Consider the following 16,859-nt stretch of genomic DNA (forward strand, 5'->3'; position numbering starts at 1 on the left):
ATTAATCATATCGCAATCGCGATGTCAAGCCTATGCGATTATATGACGCAAAATGCTGCGATTTTATATTAAATAAACAAATTAGTGCTGTTAATGCAAATAACGCAGCATCTGTTCATTTGTGGCATCCTTTGGCTAGTGTTACATGATCCCGCTCTTATTCATGCAAATGCTTTTAAACCAAGCATGCGCGATAAGACAAACAAGTAATAAAAACTCAGTGAGTGTTTTAGCGCAATTTTCTGACGTCATGGGATCACAACACTAAGAGATAGTAAATCTTTTCCTTGATTTTTTTTGTGCGTTCCCGAGATTAGACCTTCCTTAACATAATGCCGAAAACCCGAAGTCTCTAGGTGGTCTGGTTGAGGAGTAGATAGAAGTGCAAGATTGGTGCGCACAGACAGAACAGAAATCATGAGTTAACAATCGCAATTTTGTCCGGTGGAAAACTGCGCTAAAAAGAACGCGCTGCCTGTGAATGTCCTGACTGTAGCCTAGTTTCCATCCACTTTTTGCGCTGTTATGTTATCGACAAAGTGAATATTATGCGATAAAAAAACATTACGAACTTTGCCGTCTCCAGACTGTTTCCATTCAATTGGCCTTTTACCGATAAGATTGTGTGCGTGATGACGTCACGAATGACGAAAGCGATTTGTCGCATATGTTTTGGTGTATCGCAAAAAAAAAGTGCCCTTGAGCCGTTTCCATACATCTTTTATTTTATTTTATTTTTTTATCGCAAATTCTACCTTTTGGGGTTCCAGTCAGCACACTTGATAAATGTTGCAGATATGTTTTACATGCATGCACAAACAAATGCCTTTCAACTTATGTGTGCAAAATTCAGAATAAAATGAATGTGCAGCAATTTGTACAAATAGAGAGTCTGTAGGCCTACTGTGTTGTTGCTATTAAATAAGCGCATTTTGTTTCATATTTGTTAAAATATTATAATGTTATTTTTTCATCTATGTTGATTATGAAAAGTGAACCGCACGGGATGAGCAATATCGAGAGACATGGAGCGGGTCAGACATGATTTTGACCACTTAATTAAGTTAAGTTTTGCTGAAAGACTTTGTTTAAAGTGAATTTCGTTTTGTATAAATTGTATGTTAATTTTAATATTTTTTTATCAACCATTTACCTGCATTTAATAAATAAAAATATTTAAATATAGCAGACAACAATCATAGAGGCGCCCGTGCGGTCACTTGCATTGCTCGTGAACAGGAGCGCATCTCATCCTAACTTAACGAAACTCAGCATATGCCTCACAGACATGAAATATATCTTAAGAAAGCTTGAAATGTCTTTTTAACAATTTAAAACGAAAAGAAATAGGCTACTCTCTGGTTATGTAATCCATGATGTGCATTTCTCTCTATAGGCGCGTTCACTACTATGGAGATGGCGATCGTCAACTTCATCTTTACAGTTGTTGTTGCTGTTAATAAACTAAAAATAATAGGCCTATAATTGTATTAAACAATACATTAAATGAAATTGTAATTGTATTAAAAAAGCAACAAAAAATCCCTGTTTAATTTTTTTTAAACCTATGCTAATTACGCATTATTTAAATTCAGGTAGGCTACTGAGTTGCTGTCCTCAGTGCTGCAGAAAAGCGCTGAAACGGAGATGAAGGGGAACCCGTTTTTTTTTTTTTTTGGCTTATTTTAACTGGCCCATCCAGTTTTCTTTGATTCACCTACAATCAAAATCCTGGCGCCGCTAGTGCGCACGTGATGAAAATCATGTGACACCACATTTATTTGCGTTAAAGCCCTTTTTTTTTTCGACAAAAAGTGTTTCCAAACTAGTTTTTCGCGTCATTTAAAGTATCGACATAGAATGTATGCGCTAAAGTTAAACGGAAAAGGATTGTGTCGACATTTGCAAAAAATATCGATAATTGCCATTTCCATCAGCTATATCGGTAAACATTTTGATGCGCTAAGCCTTTTTTCGCAAAAAAACACTTGGATGGAAACCTGGCTATTGACACACAGAACGACTCGCGCTAATATCGTGCGTGCGCACAAAACAGCATGCCAGAATACAGTTCTCTTTCGAGCTTGAACGAACAATAACACACACAATTATGCCAAAATGTCTTTTTGTCGAGTATCTTCATAACATAAGAGTAGTCTTATGATGAACGTGAAGAGTTGTGACTCGTGAGAGAATGAGGCGCGTGTGAGATCCGCGTCTCTGACAACAGCGGCTGGTCTTAAAGGGACAGTACACAGTAGCCACTAAAGTTAATCAAAGAACATAGGAAACAGACAAAAACACTCACTGCTCTTGACTAAAGAACTTTTTTCTTTAGGCAGATTATCACTAATCTGTGTGTGCATTTATTTTCCTTGAGAACCAAGCAAGTTGACTCATGAAACCATTTGTTTATTATATCGCAATCGCAATATTGACCTCAATTATCACAATATGACATTTTCCTCAAATCGTGCAGCCCTAACCCAAACTGAAATCAATGCTAAACTATAGAAAACACATGCCTTTTTTTTTTCGACAAAAAGTGTTTCCAAACTAGTTTTTCGCGTCATTTAAAGTATCGACATAGAATGTATGCGCTAAAGTTAAACGGAAAAGGATTGTGTCGACATTTGCAAAAAATATCGATAATTGCCATTTCCATCAGCTATATCGGTAAACATTTTGATGCGCTAAGCCTTTTTTCGCAAAAAAACACTTGGATGGAAACCTGGCTATTGACACACAGAACGACTCGCGCTAATATCGTGCGTGCGCACAAAACAGCATGCCAGAATACAGTTCTCTTTCGAGCTTGAACGAACAATAACACACACAATTATGCCAAAATGTCTTTTTGTCGAGTATCTTCATAACATAAGAGTAGTCTTATGATGAACGTGAAGAGTTGTGACTCGTGAGAGAATGAGGCGCGTGTGAGATCCGCGTCTCTGACAACAGCGGCTGGTCTTAAAGGGACAGTACACAGTAGCCACTAAAGTTAATCAAAGAACATAGGAAACAGACAAAAACACTCACTGCTCTTGACTAAAGAACTTTTTTCTTTAGGCAGATTATCACTAATCTGTGTGTGCATTTATTTTCCTTGAGAACCAAGCAAGTTGACTCATGAAACCATTTGTTTATTATATCGCAATCGCAATATTGACCTCAATTATCACAATATGACATTTTCCTCAAATCGTGCAGCCCTAACCCAAACTGAAATCAATGCTAAACTATAGAAAACACATGCCTATGAAGTACAAAAAAAAAGATACACAAACTTGTCTTTTGAGACTAATACTGTCCCAAAAGCAAGTCCTCAGGGCTACCTCACTGCCCACAGAGAAGAAAAGAACATGACCGGATGCTGCGGATGAAACAGCCATCTCAGAGCCATTATAAGAGATGTCTTTATCTGAATAAGCTAAGATGAATAGGACTCTGTACTGATATCCTGACAAAGCAGGTATACAGAGGGTTATTTGTTCTGCTTTAAATGAGATTTAAATCTAGGTGGGCAAATGGAAACACGCCAACATTGCAGCTGGGTAACCCACACACACCAAAGTGAAGGCAAAATTGAGTACAAGTACATGTGTGTGCGCGCATGTGCGTGCGTCAAAGGAACATTCAACGGCAAAACATCTGAAATTATACACAAGCACATCACAAAAGCTATACGGACCTTACAGAAATAATTTTATAAAACACAAACAAGCATAATGCATGTCAATCAACAAAAGGGAAAAAAAGGAAATAAAAGCCACTGATCTGAAATGACAGGAGGCAGCATGTTTTAAACGTCACACGACCCTCTAAAGTTTAAACAACGGTGATGGGAAAAATCCCAGTGACGGAGCTAGATTCCCATAACACACACTAACATATACATGCACAAATATACAAATAAACAAAGCAAACACACCCCCTGCAGTGCTAAGTGGTGTTATTTTGTTTGTAAGGAATTCACACAGACTACTTTTTGAAGAGCGAGGACAGTGATATTCACACTGCAATGTTTAATATGTTTCTATTGAATCTTGCATCTGGAATAACAATAGAAAATAGATGTTAAGTGGAGTAAAAGCCTGCTGACTGCATAGAAATGTCCACACAGAAAATTTCCACTGGGCATGGGTCAAAATGGCCTGGCTGACCGGATAAAGTCTGGTTGGTAAGAGTGATGATCAGTCAGGCACCAGAGCAGATGTGCAAATATACATCAATTCAAACACTGAAACACAAACTCGCAGATGTACAAAAAAATGTACTGACGTTTTTTGACCAATGAACTTTTCTTTTTCCAGCCTTTAGCAAATAATGAATAAGAACTTTGGATAATCATTTTTGAATTCATTAATAATCATTTGATAGACTTTGCACACTCAATATCTATAAAAAACTTTTACAGCAGATACAAAAATATAATCTAATATAATTATTTTTAATATTTATTTTTTAAAATAGGGTTTAAATGTTTAAAGTATTTTGTAAATATTGCTCTTTGAGAGTGAAAACTAAAAAATGATTCTTAATAATAATGTATTTAAATATCATATATATATAGTTGTAATCGGAATTATTGGCAACATTTACACTTTCAGCTGTTTGCAATGAACAAATCAAACTTAAGTAATTGAAATAGCTTCAAATGAAAATGCAACCTTTAATGACTTCTGTCTCAAAATTATTCAACCCCCTGATTAGAATCCCTCACAAAAGCACAAATCTGCTAAACAGGTGTTGTCTCAAGCACACCTGATGCAACTATAATCAAGGGAATTAAAATAGCCCCACATCATCACATAGCCTTCACCATACCTAGAGATTGGTATGGGGTACTTTCCATAAGATCATCTCTCAATGCAAATCAAACTAGCTTTTAGGCTAACTGAAATAAAACCATGCCAATCTCTAGGTATGGTGAAGGCTATGTGATGATGTGGGCCTATTTTAATTCCAAAGGCCAAGGGAACTTTATCAGGATGCATAGTATCCTAAAAATTTTTTTAAAAAATACTTAAAAATAAAAATCTGCCTGCCTCTATGGGAATTTAACATAGGGGTGTACTAACTTATGCACCATGTATTTTAAGGAAGAACATTTATTTATTTACGATACATTATTCATTCACAAAGAAAATTGGTGTCCTTAAAGGTTGGATTTTTCCTAATTTTTTAAATTAAGGCATTACGTTCAATTTCCAAAATATGATTTTTTATTCCTCTTTTTAGTCAACTTTAGCATGGGTGTATTCACTTATGCATAGCACTGTATATATATATATATATATATATATATATATATATATATATATATATATATATATATATATATATATATATATACACATTTATTTATATTTATATATATATATATATATATATAAAATCAGTGGCGAGCGGTGACTTTTAACCGGGTATGCTGGGTGATGCGTTGTCACAAATGCACCTGGTGCAACGTTGGATGGTTTATAATAAGCGTGTTCGCTCTAGACAGTGTTAGCTGCTCAGTTGCTAACTCTCATGACAAATGGCAACACAGCTAAAGGTTTCCTTTATTTTACCATTTAAAGTAGCCACCATTTACCAGTTGATGCCTTCACAAGCACCGTAAAAGCTGTTGAGTCATGCGCAACGCGCGAAAGGGCGGGCTTTGCAAAATATGTCGTGTTTTTGTAATTACGCTAGGTGGCACTAATGTCACAGAAACTACATGCTTCACCTTTAAACGATATGGTGCACCAGCACGCATCTAAATCAGAGACGACAAATAAGAAACACCATGGCAGGCATCAATTCAAATGTATGCCAGAAGTGTTTTTTTTTTATTAAAAATTAAAAATAAGTATGATAATAAATATTAGTAGCCTATTTTTAAATCAAATATAAGTAAAATATCATTAGAATAAATTATAGAGTAATAAAAATAATTATTCTTTTAAAAATAAGTTGAAATAATGCAAATTGATGACTTTACAAATGCATACTACGATTAACAGCCTAGTTACAGGTCTGCTTACAGTAGGTCTGTCTTTAACAGTTTATAAGTTTTCGTTAAAAAAATCAATGTCCCTATGGTATGGAGAAAATAAAGTACTATGAAAATAGTTTCAAATTTTTTTTAACTTGATTTAGTCTAGTTAGTCTTGTATCAAACACAATATGATTTTCGTTGATCGAGATCTGGCAGCAGCAGCAGCAGCAGCACATTTTTCCTCTTGGACGAGCCATTCGTGGACAGCTTTCCCTGCGCAGTAAATCCCCCATATGCCAGCAAACCAATGAGAACGCAGGACAATGATGACGATACATAACAGCGTAGGCGGCAAAGCTGCTGCGGATCCGCTAACCCGGAACTATTACTGGCAGAATTTAAGAAAATTACCGTTGTTTGGCAAATAAATAAATGACCGAGAGTTACATACATATTGCTAACATTTTATCATGTAAGCTTTATGTTAGACCTTAAACAAGGGAATTTATAGTAATTTATAGGGTTAATAATAATCAGCGAGTCCATGAATGGCTTGGGTATGCAGAGCATTCGCTGGTTATATGGACCCCACGCCACTGATAATGTTAGTTGTAATGTAATTATTAATGTTAAAAACATTTAATTAATTTAGAGCTCTTCTTTGCATGGACATTCCTTGCAGTCTCTAAAATCTCTAGATGGCCACGTACACTGAGGTGTGCTGGAAATGGGCATCGGCGGGTGGGCGAGGCGGTGCAGGTCGATGGTGAGAGCGGCTAGAAGATAAGAACAAATGAAAAGACCCCAGAGGCTCAGTATCACTTACTTATTACTGATAGCGGTGTTAGCCTCTCTGCACCAGAGCCGTAGGCTAAGAAAACATGCTTTAACACTTTAGCGTTTAGATTGTGTTAAAAAACAATCCCCCAGCATGCACACGAAGACAAAAGTGCTATGATATCATGCACAAGTTTTTTTGGGCACATAACCAGAAGTACCATGTAAATACCATGTATTTGAACAGTTGCACTAGCACTTATGAAATCACAGTGCTGTTTTACATGTGGAAAATGTAAAATTAGTTAAGGATATGAGGAGCGTAATTGAGAGAGGTGGGAAAAAAAACAAAGAGAGGAAAGAGATATCAAGTGGAGTGAGAGAGAAAGAGAAGGGTGGGAGTGGGAGAACATGAGAGAGAGAGGGAAAGAAAACAATGACCTTTTCCAGATGATATCTGTACTAATCCTGTGTTTGAATCCCTGCTGAGGTCTCTGAATCTGGGGGTCTGGGGGAAGCTGATAAAAACGAGGTGAAACGCACAGCGACCAATGTGCATCTGCATCTCCGTGCACAATTTTGCATTTCAAACAAGCATGCTCATACTCAAACATATCATTCATACTCAAACACACACTTATGCATGCATGCGCACACACACTACATAAAAAGACATCCAAACACAGCATTGCAAGCCATTAGTGATAGGACTGGTTAATGCTAAATATGTGAACCCTTAAATAAATGAAGAGTCATCAAGCATGTGAACACATGCGGTGTCAGTGCTGGTGCAAGCCTGTTATAGTGATTAGAGATCTCTTACACACTCATAAACACAGCCACACACACACACAAAGTCTGGGTCATTGTGCTTCTTAATTAATTAGAGTCTACAGACACACACAAAGAAATCTATTCTAGTTTCAGTTCAGCGGTTCATTTCAGATGTGTTATTGTACTTCTAAAAATGAGATGAAGTAAAAACACAAATAGGTCAGTGGAAAATGGTCAGTAAGAAGGTTTTTTTTTCTCAAAAGAAATGCATACTTTCATTGATCAAGGATGCACTAAATTGATCAAAAATGACATTAAAAGCCTGGGGGAGAAAACAGCCCGTTTACAAAAAATATAAAGTGAATATTTATCACATAAATGCAGCCTTGGTGAGCATAAGGGCTTCTTTAAAAAAATGTGTATATATATATATATATATATATATATATATATATATGTATGTATGTATGTATATATACGTGTGTGTGTGCGTTTTCCTCCAGTTTGCATTTATAATGGAGTTAATACATAATCTACTTCAAAATATAGCGATAGTAACCAACTAGTATTACTGAGATCTGATATCATGGTATAAAATCAGGAATCACAATAGAGTTATTTTTGCTAGAAATTCAACTTTTTATATTGCCATATATTAATGGCTATGAATATTCCATTGGATTAAATACTTATCACATGAAAGGTGCTTCATCTCATTTGATTATTTTCTTCTTTAATAGCAACTTTTGGACACAATCCAAAAGATAAGATTATTCATAACAAATGAATGATGAATCTGGCATCAGTGCACAAACGGCTCCAACATTACGTAACAGACACATTAATAACAAAAGACTCACAGTAATAGATAACAAATCGCATTGGATGAGCCGCTGTACAATAGCTGATCTACGGACACCTGTGAACGTAGTTCAGTTCAGAAATCTATATTACTTCAAGTTGTGAGTGACATGTAAACAACCTACTCTTTCTACACCGGAAGGGAGCTTGGTGATACACTAAATAAAAAGACTAGAATGGAGCAATTTAAATTGACATTTTCTCTCATTGACTGCTTTGAGAAGCCGCAGTTATCAGGTAGAAAATGAAAGTGTTTATGCAAAACATGCATTCGTTTAAATCAATAGTCAATAACACGTTTGTCCTTCCTCCAAAAGGAAGACAAATAGACATCTATAATAGAGAGAAATAGATAACAAATCTATAATGGAGGATTGGCACTTCATAAAGCTGCCCATTTTGGTAGACAAGCAAAAAAAGAAACAAGCTGAACTAAAAAAATAAATGCATAGATTTTCTATGCAATAAAGCACAGCCAACATCCACTTTTTGTACTGAATGAAAACAACTCATCATAAAGAAGAACAAATGAGCAACACTAACTCCCACCAAAACAACGGTTGACCTCGCATATAACTGCGTCATTTCTAATGATGACAAATACACTTCCTGAACATTTTCCCATGACCACTAGCATTCACAAACAACACCCCCAGGAATGAAGACATGTTAATAATTTCAACCTGTAGAGCTGTGCTGCACATCATTATTTCCTGTTTCTTACTTTTGCCAAGTATGCCAACACTAAAATGAATAGCAAATAATTATAGTTTAATTGTAGCTGGATATTTACTGGTTCATCTATCTACCTATCTATCCTTGACCTGTGCTATAGACAACAGTGGGTGTGTCTGTTTGTGCTTGTGTATTTATTAATGCATATCAAACATGCATGTTTGTGCATATGTGCAGCAAACGTCCTGCAGCGCCCTCAGGCAGAGAGAAGCACATGCATGTGTACCTCTTTGATGGAGCTGCGAGTCTTTTCCCGCCACTCGTCAGAGCTGAGCTCTAAGGTGCAGTGAACATATGTCTCCCTTTCATATGAGCCCAGGATGAACAACCTATAGAGACAAAACAGAGAAACGTCACTTTCAGTTATTTAACAATACCACTATGTTTCACAACATTAATATATACAATAACTGGATAGGTGTTAGGACAGAGAAATTAAAAAGGAAATTGTGTTTTAATAATGTGATCAAAAGAAATGAATAGGCAAAATTTCAATTACAAAAGTCATTCAGTTCATAAAATAACAATTTATAAAGCCACTACTGCCATCTGCTGGCTAACTAACATTTTCACTACAATCACTAAGCATTGATGGCTATAAAATGACTATTATATACTCACTATCATTCAAAAGTTTGTAGCCAGTAAGATTTATTTTTTAATTATTAATTTTATTACTAGTAATCAGCCAGGCATTATGCAGTAATTTAATCAAAAATGACAGTAAAGATGTTTCAAAAGATTAAAAAAAAAATGCTTTTTAACATCATATTCAAATAATCCTAAAAAATACATCAGTTTCCCAGATTCAATATTGATAAAAAATAAGAAGAAATTAATCTTGAGCAGTAAATCAGTATATTAGAATGATTTCTGAAGGATCATGTGACACTGAAGACTGGAGTAATGATGCTGAGAATTCAGCTTTGCATCACAGTAATAAAATTACATTCATGACAACATTGCATTCAACAAATGTATGCAAACAAATCAAAAACCTTGGAGTGATCTTTGACTCTTCACTATTGTTTGATAAACAAATTAGTGCTGTTATTAGAGGAAGCTTTTTCCATTTAAGATCTATTGCAAAGTTGAAGAACATTCTTTCAAGCAAAGATTTAGAAGTTGCAATTCATGCATTTGTAACATCACGATTAGACTATTGCAACTCTCTTTATTGTGGTCTTCCTCAATCTTCACTATCTCGTTTACAAATTGTTCAAAATGCAGCTGCAAGACTTTTGACTGGGTCTAGGAAGAGGGATCATATTTCTCCTGTTTTGGCATCCCTTCACTGGCTTCCTATTAAGTTTCGAGTTGATTTTAAGATACTTATGTTTGTTTATAAGGCATTGTCTGGCTGTGCACCAAGATATATTTGTGATCTTATTGTGCCATACTGTCCTGCTAGGGCACTTAGATCTTCAAATCACTTGCTTTTAAATGTGTCACGAAGTCGCTACAAATTAAAGGGTGATCGGGCCTTTTCTGTGGCTGGGCCCAAGCTTTGGAATGCTCTCCCTTTTCATGTGAGGTCTGCTCCTTCATTGGACATTTTTAAATCTACTCTGAAAGCACATTTTTATTCTTTAGCTTTTGGAAACTTGTAATTGTTGTTATTTATAGTGTAGTCCTGTTATGCACTATGTACAGCACTTTGGATCAATTTGTATTGTGTTAAAAGTGCTTTATAAATAAAGGTTGTTGTTGTTGTTGTTGATGACATTAATATAGAAAAGTTATTTTAAATTGTAATTTTTTTTACTGTTATTACTGTATTATTTTTGATCAAATAAATGCAAATCAATTGATTTCATCACATTTGTAACTCTAAAGCAGAGGTGCCAATCCTGCTCTTGGATGGATGTTGGCTCTCCAGGAGCAGGATGTCACTGATCAAATTATAGTCCACTGTTGCCCTCTCATGGTGGAAAGACCTCAGCACAGTTGAGACATAAACTGACCAGTGCAAACACACACTGGATGGGCATTTAACAGCAAGTTTACCAAACTCTTAAACTCAATGCAACATGCAAAGATCCAGTGTACAGACTATAAACTGTGGAACTGTGTGTGTGTGTCCATTCATCAGGGCTGAGTTGGGTTTGTAATTGTTAGAGGCTCTGCATTATTGATGGAAGGCTATTACAAACACTATTGTGGTCTGTTACTAGTCTGACAAAAAAAAAAAAAAGACACAATGGTAAGAAGAATGTAAGAGAGTGTGTGTGTGTGTGTGTGTGTGTGTGTGTGTGTGTGTGTGTGTGTGTGTGTGTGTGTGTGTGTGTGTGTGTGTGTGTGTGTGTGTGTGTGTGTGTGTGTGTGTGTGTGTGTGTGTGTTCTCAAACACAGCAGCTTGCAAACGGCCATTTCAAGGTTCATTGGCTTAGAATGTTATGGCTGTCTATGAGTTTTGTGTCCCAAAAGAATAAGAAAACAGAAACAGCAGTATATACTACCCTTAACAGACACCTATATTTTCATATTCTTTATATAAATGTCATTGTACTATATGAAGTTTTATATGTACCACCAAATTGAACAAATGTGTGTGAGTAAAAAGAACTAAAGAAAACAATGGCAAGTGTATAAGCACACAGCAACAGAACAGAAGCTAGAACTGTCTACTACACCAAACACGAGCGGCGCCACAAAAACAAATAGAACCCATTATACAGTCTACACTTGATGCGGTGCAATGCAACACAACAAATTCCCGACTGTAAACTGATGCCCCATTCTATTTCTGACGTACTTCAAGTGCTCACACTACTTCTGATAGGAAGAACTATGGAAGTAAAATAATGACAAATGTTTTTGAAACTAAAAAGCTTGTTGAATTGCACTACTTGAAAAATATGCATTGCATTAAAGGAGAACTCCGGTCAATTTTAACACTGAGCTCATTTTTTTGTACATTTGGAGTGCTGTCAATACAGAGAACAACGACAAAAATCGGTGTTGCCTACACCGTGTTATCCTCTTTTTAAAATTTGCACCCTGTTGACTTCAATGGGGCAAGTTTTAAACCTGCTTTTATCCTCTTAACATCCTTGATGCGTCATTACAAGTGCACAGGTCATGTGAGTGATTCCTTCGGAGTGAACACGGGTCAATCTGACTGCAGTAGATGTGAAAGATATGAATAAAAATGATGTTATTTCAGCCAGCGCACATACCTGTATTTACATCCTGTTTTCGGTCAAAGTCCATAGTAATCGATTGTCGAGTTCACGCGCATTGGTTTAGTACCTATGATCATGCGCGTGAACTCGACAATCGATTACTATGGACTTCGACCGAAAACAGGATGTAAATACAGGTATGTGCGCTGGCTGAAATAACATCATTTTTATTCATATCTTTCACATCTACTGCAGTCAGACTGACCCGTGTTCACTCCGAAGGAATCACTCACATGGCTGTGCACTTGTAATGACACATCAAGGATGTTAAGAGGCTAAAAGCAGGTTTAAAACTTGCCCCATTGAAGTCAACAGGGTGCAAATTTTAAAAAGAGGATAACTCGGTGTAGGCAACACCGATTTTTGTCGTTGTTCTCTGGATTGACAGCACTCCAAATGTACAAAAAAATGAGCTCAATGTTAAAATTGACCGGAGTTCTCCTTTAACCCTGCTTGCATTTTTATGGGCTGAAATTCAACATGGTTATATATTTAGGCTGTGAATATTTCAATTCAAAACATTTCACACACGTTTTAATTAATAAAAATTCAATAATCCATGTTCACCTTTCATATTTCACTTCCAAAATATTCATTCTGTTTAAAAATACAACCTATAATATTCGACAGGCAATTTTCGGTCCATTTTATTTCGCTTCCACAAATTCAGTGGTTCAAATTCGACAGAAAATTCAACATTTGACATCCGGGAACGGCAGGAATAGCAGTAGATTGCCGATTGATAATCTCCATAGCAGTTAGTCGTCCTCACCAGCAGGGGGTACAAGCGGCTGTTGACGAAGAAAACTACAGCAACGGGTGTGAGAGACTCATTCATTCATAAAAACGGATTTACAAAAATGGAGCAAGTGGTAAGTATTTGTGATGATGATCAGGGCCAGTATATATAAATTAGTTTTGCACATGTAAGCAGCTTTCTCTACCGTGAATGAGATTATAATATTATTCCCCGATGCTGATGTACAGATAAAACGTTAAATCTGAGGTAGTAGAAAAATATTTCTCTCGGTTGTTTAGTTTTCTTAACTTTATATTGCAGTGATGTGCGGGGATTCCCTCAATAGTCATTCTCCAGGATTCCCCTGTGGTCAGGACACTTAACTTGACTAATACAGTAATAAAAAAAGACCAAACTCCCACCTTATTGGGGATGTAGGCTATAGGCTACTAGATATAGGAACAGGCAAGTGGACTCAGAAAATGAACGTAACGCGCAAAGTTTCACGCTGAGCGATTCCAAGTGAAATACTGGCATAAAATTAGCTTGACACTGCATATTCATATTCGCACATTTAGGGACCGTCTCTAAAGTTACATACGACATTGCTACACGTTTCTAACTTCTAGCATTTGAAGAAGAATGACTTACAGTCATAAAACCAACTGTAAAGTGTTCATGTAGGCGCTTGCTAGGCATGATGCACACCTATTAGATTTTTGATATTTAATAAAATAAACTGTCAAATCATGTATAAATATTGCTATTTTTTTAGTAAGCCTACCGCATGATCTCATATTTATTTTAATATCAACTAGGCCTCTCTAAAAAGTGTGCATCATGCCTGACACCTACATGAACAATTTACAGTTGGTTTTATGACTGTAAGTCATTCTCTTCAAATGCTAGAAGACGGCAATTTAGAGATGGTCCCTAAATATGCAAATCGAATATGCAGTGTCAAGCTAATTTTATGCCAGTATTTCACTGGGAATCACTCAGCGTGAAACTTAGCGCGTCCTAATGTCCTAAATTCACTTGTAGCATTGACTTTATTTTTTAGAGTTTATTTGTAATATTATTTAAACACTATAATGTGTGATATCAAATTCAAATTCAATATGAATTTGAATATCGGCCACAACATGAAAATAATTATCTGCTTGCACTGGCCAGAATTTTGATAACGCATCCCTATTTTTACCTAGTAAAGTGTGCATCCTAACACCTCATGTTTTATTTTGTTTTTAAAAAGGAACAAAATAAAAAAATATTAAAAGGTGAATGTTGATTGTGTCAAACACAGCAACAGGTCTCTGCCCTACCTGCTACATTCAACAAGAGTGACACGTAGACGCCCCTCCACCAATAGTGTGTCTCGGATGGAGATGTCCAGGTCACATGATGACGCTAACGGTGGCTGCACTTGGAAAGGAAAAAAGGGCTTGTACCTGTCAATCAAAAACAGACAAAATAATTAGACAATCAACAATCAGCCTTTGCATAAATAATGCTTTTCACATATTACTGTATGTTCATTATTCCACAATAGTAATATATACTATATACGAATAGTGAGGTCAACAGGAAACGTTTGCCAAGTCAACGGTTATTTTGGGTGTGTGTAACCCATTCACCCAGCCCTTACAGGGAAAACAAGCATTTCTTTTGTCCTTCCACACAGAACACTTCAGGGGCTCAGAACAGACCGTGTGTAAAGAGCAGAAGAACAGGTTCAGTTAAATACTGCTGCAAGGATTTTTAGGTCCTTTCAAATTATGCAAATCATTAGACAGGTAGCCTATGCATTCAAGCAAAACTAAAAGTAAAAACTATGATGTTAATTGTCAGACTACATCAAGGTGAAATGAACCCTTATGCCTTTGCTCGAGGTCTCGTCACAGCTACTACTCATTAGCTGGGAATGAATTCATTAGCGTCCAATGTTTTTATAAAGCATTAGAGGCACAAATCCTATGTTTTTTGTTGTGAAAACTAGTACAATCTTATCCAACATAACATTAACCTAGCATGATAATCTGATTATCATATTAAATGAACAAAAACAGAGGTTTCTGAAGGTTAACCACCTCAGAAAAAAAATAAATAAAAAAATAATAAATTGTGCCATATTCATGGAATCCCTTCACACCACAATTGACAAAATATTCTTAATAAATTACTTTGTGATTACTTTTATCCCACCCCAAAAAAGGTGAAATGAAGAGAAAAGGATCAGAAAATCAACAGGGAGAAGAAAAAAAAAAACATCTGGAGCTTCCTCCTCTTAAATTATCTACTCACTCAAGCATGGATTAAGATGTTTTTTTTTTATAGTTTCCCACATATTAATTTAGAAAAACAAGTATTGAACTGAATTTTTTTAGTAATGGGAGAGTGTTCTTTCTTAAAGACCACTCATTGCTGGAGGTTTTACACACTTTTGCATCATTTTATACACAAATAAACAATGAGTTAGTATTTGTTTCACAATGAAAACTCTGAAAAAAAAGGTCAATCATGTGTTCGACCAAAATTGGCAGTGAAACCAGATTGAATATAGTTAACTTTAAAAACAGAGTGATCCCTCATGCAGTTTTCTAGCATTCCCCTGAGGAGAGCGGCTCTGCTATTTCAAGACTCTTTAGTGCTAATAATAACCGGAGAGAGATTAGTGTTCCTAAAACAGGAAGTGGCTTTCTCTCTCCATAGACAAAGCACTCCGCTTTCCCCTTGTGAGGTACAAAATATTACAAATAAATCAATTATTGTAAAGGATGTAATGACAGTTTTATATAATATTGCGGTGTTTGTTATAAATAATTCATCCGTGCACAACATTTTTTATTATTATTAAAATGCCCTCATAGCCTTTAATCAAAATAACTTCCTGTCCCACATCTCCTCTCCTCTCCTCTGATGACGTTTTTACTGGCGTAAGGGCGGGACAACCTATCACTCACATGAGATCACAACAACAGCAAACCACAACAATCCAAATGATTCGATCAATTCCCAATGGACAAAATCAAGTCCCGTCCTACATTTTGGCTTGTTTGAGAAGCCGTTTTACTTTGATATATATTACAATATGGAAGAAAAGACTATCGCATCTTCCATTTCATGCCGACTTTAACATTTATATTATAAACAAACACAAACCACTGATATCTAAAAATTTGAAGTTGTTATGAAGAAGTTATTATGTCCCTGAAAACAGGAGGTGAAAGTGAAATGAACCGCTCCTCTAAACCGCACGAATAGACAAAAGGCAATTTCATTAACTTCTCTAATGTAAATGCTGATAAGGCTTTCACAGCCAAAATCCTGAGATTAAGGCATGACCAAGTGCAGTCACATGGATATAATGCTTTGTGGATAAAAGTCACGATCAAAAACACCATCCGCCCTGAAAACAAAGCCTGTATACATGCATGTCTCAGCATTTAATAGATCCAATCAATATCAGTACTACTGATATCTTTCATGCTAAAAATAGCAGCATGGACAGAGGCAACGTTTTTGTGTTTGCGTGGCTCAGTTTCTTTTAAATTCTGTCTCTTCATGCCATACTTCTCATCAGTCTTCTCTCTATAGCCATCTGTACAACAGGGAATAAAGAAAACATTAAATAGAGATCTCTGAGTACAGTTTGAAACATTCCAGCTTGAGAGAGAACGTAAGAGAGAAAATGACAACATTAGATAAATGCCTGCAAGACAATGGCTGTTTCTCAATTCCAAGAAAGCAAATAATGGACTTGCGTTCTCTTGGAGACCGGTCTTGCCAGGCGACCTTGAAAGAA

The 16,859-nt window shown here is 36.1% G+C and overlaps 1 protein-coding gene across 1 annotated transcript in view; it reads right to left on the reverse strand.

The window, feature by feature from the left end:
- pdzd8 (PDZ domain containing 8) overlaps positions 1 to 16,859 on the reverse strand; it is a 45,528-nt gene that overhangs the window by 14,016 nt on the left and 14,653 nt on the right. Inside the window, exons 2-3 of the mRNA XM_079852725.1 lie at positions 14,380 to 14,505; positions 9,357 to 9,459 (exon numbers count right to left, since the gene is read on the reverse strand). Of these exons, the coding sequence (XP_079708851.1) occupies positions 9,357 to 9,459; positions 14,380 to 14,505 (229 nt within the window). The remainder of the gene's footprint in view (positions 1 to 9,356; positions 9,460 to 14,379; positions 14,506 to 16,859) is intronic.

This window comes from Squalius cephalus, assembly GCF_949319135.1.
Source record: "Squalius cephalus genome assembly, chromosome: 20".
Classification (NCBI taxonomy): domain Eukaryota; kingdom Metazoa; phylum Chordata; class Actinopteri; order Cypriniformes; family Leuciscidae; genus Squalius; species Squalius cephalus.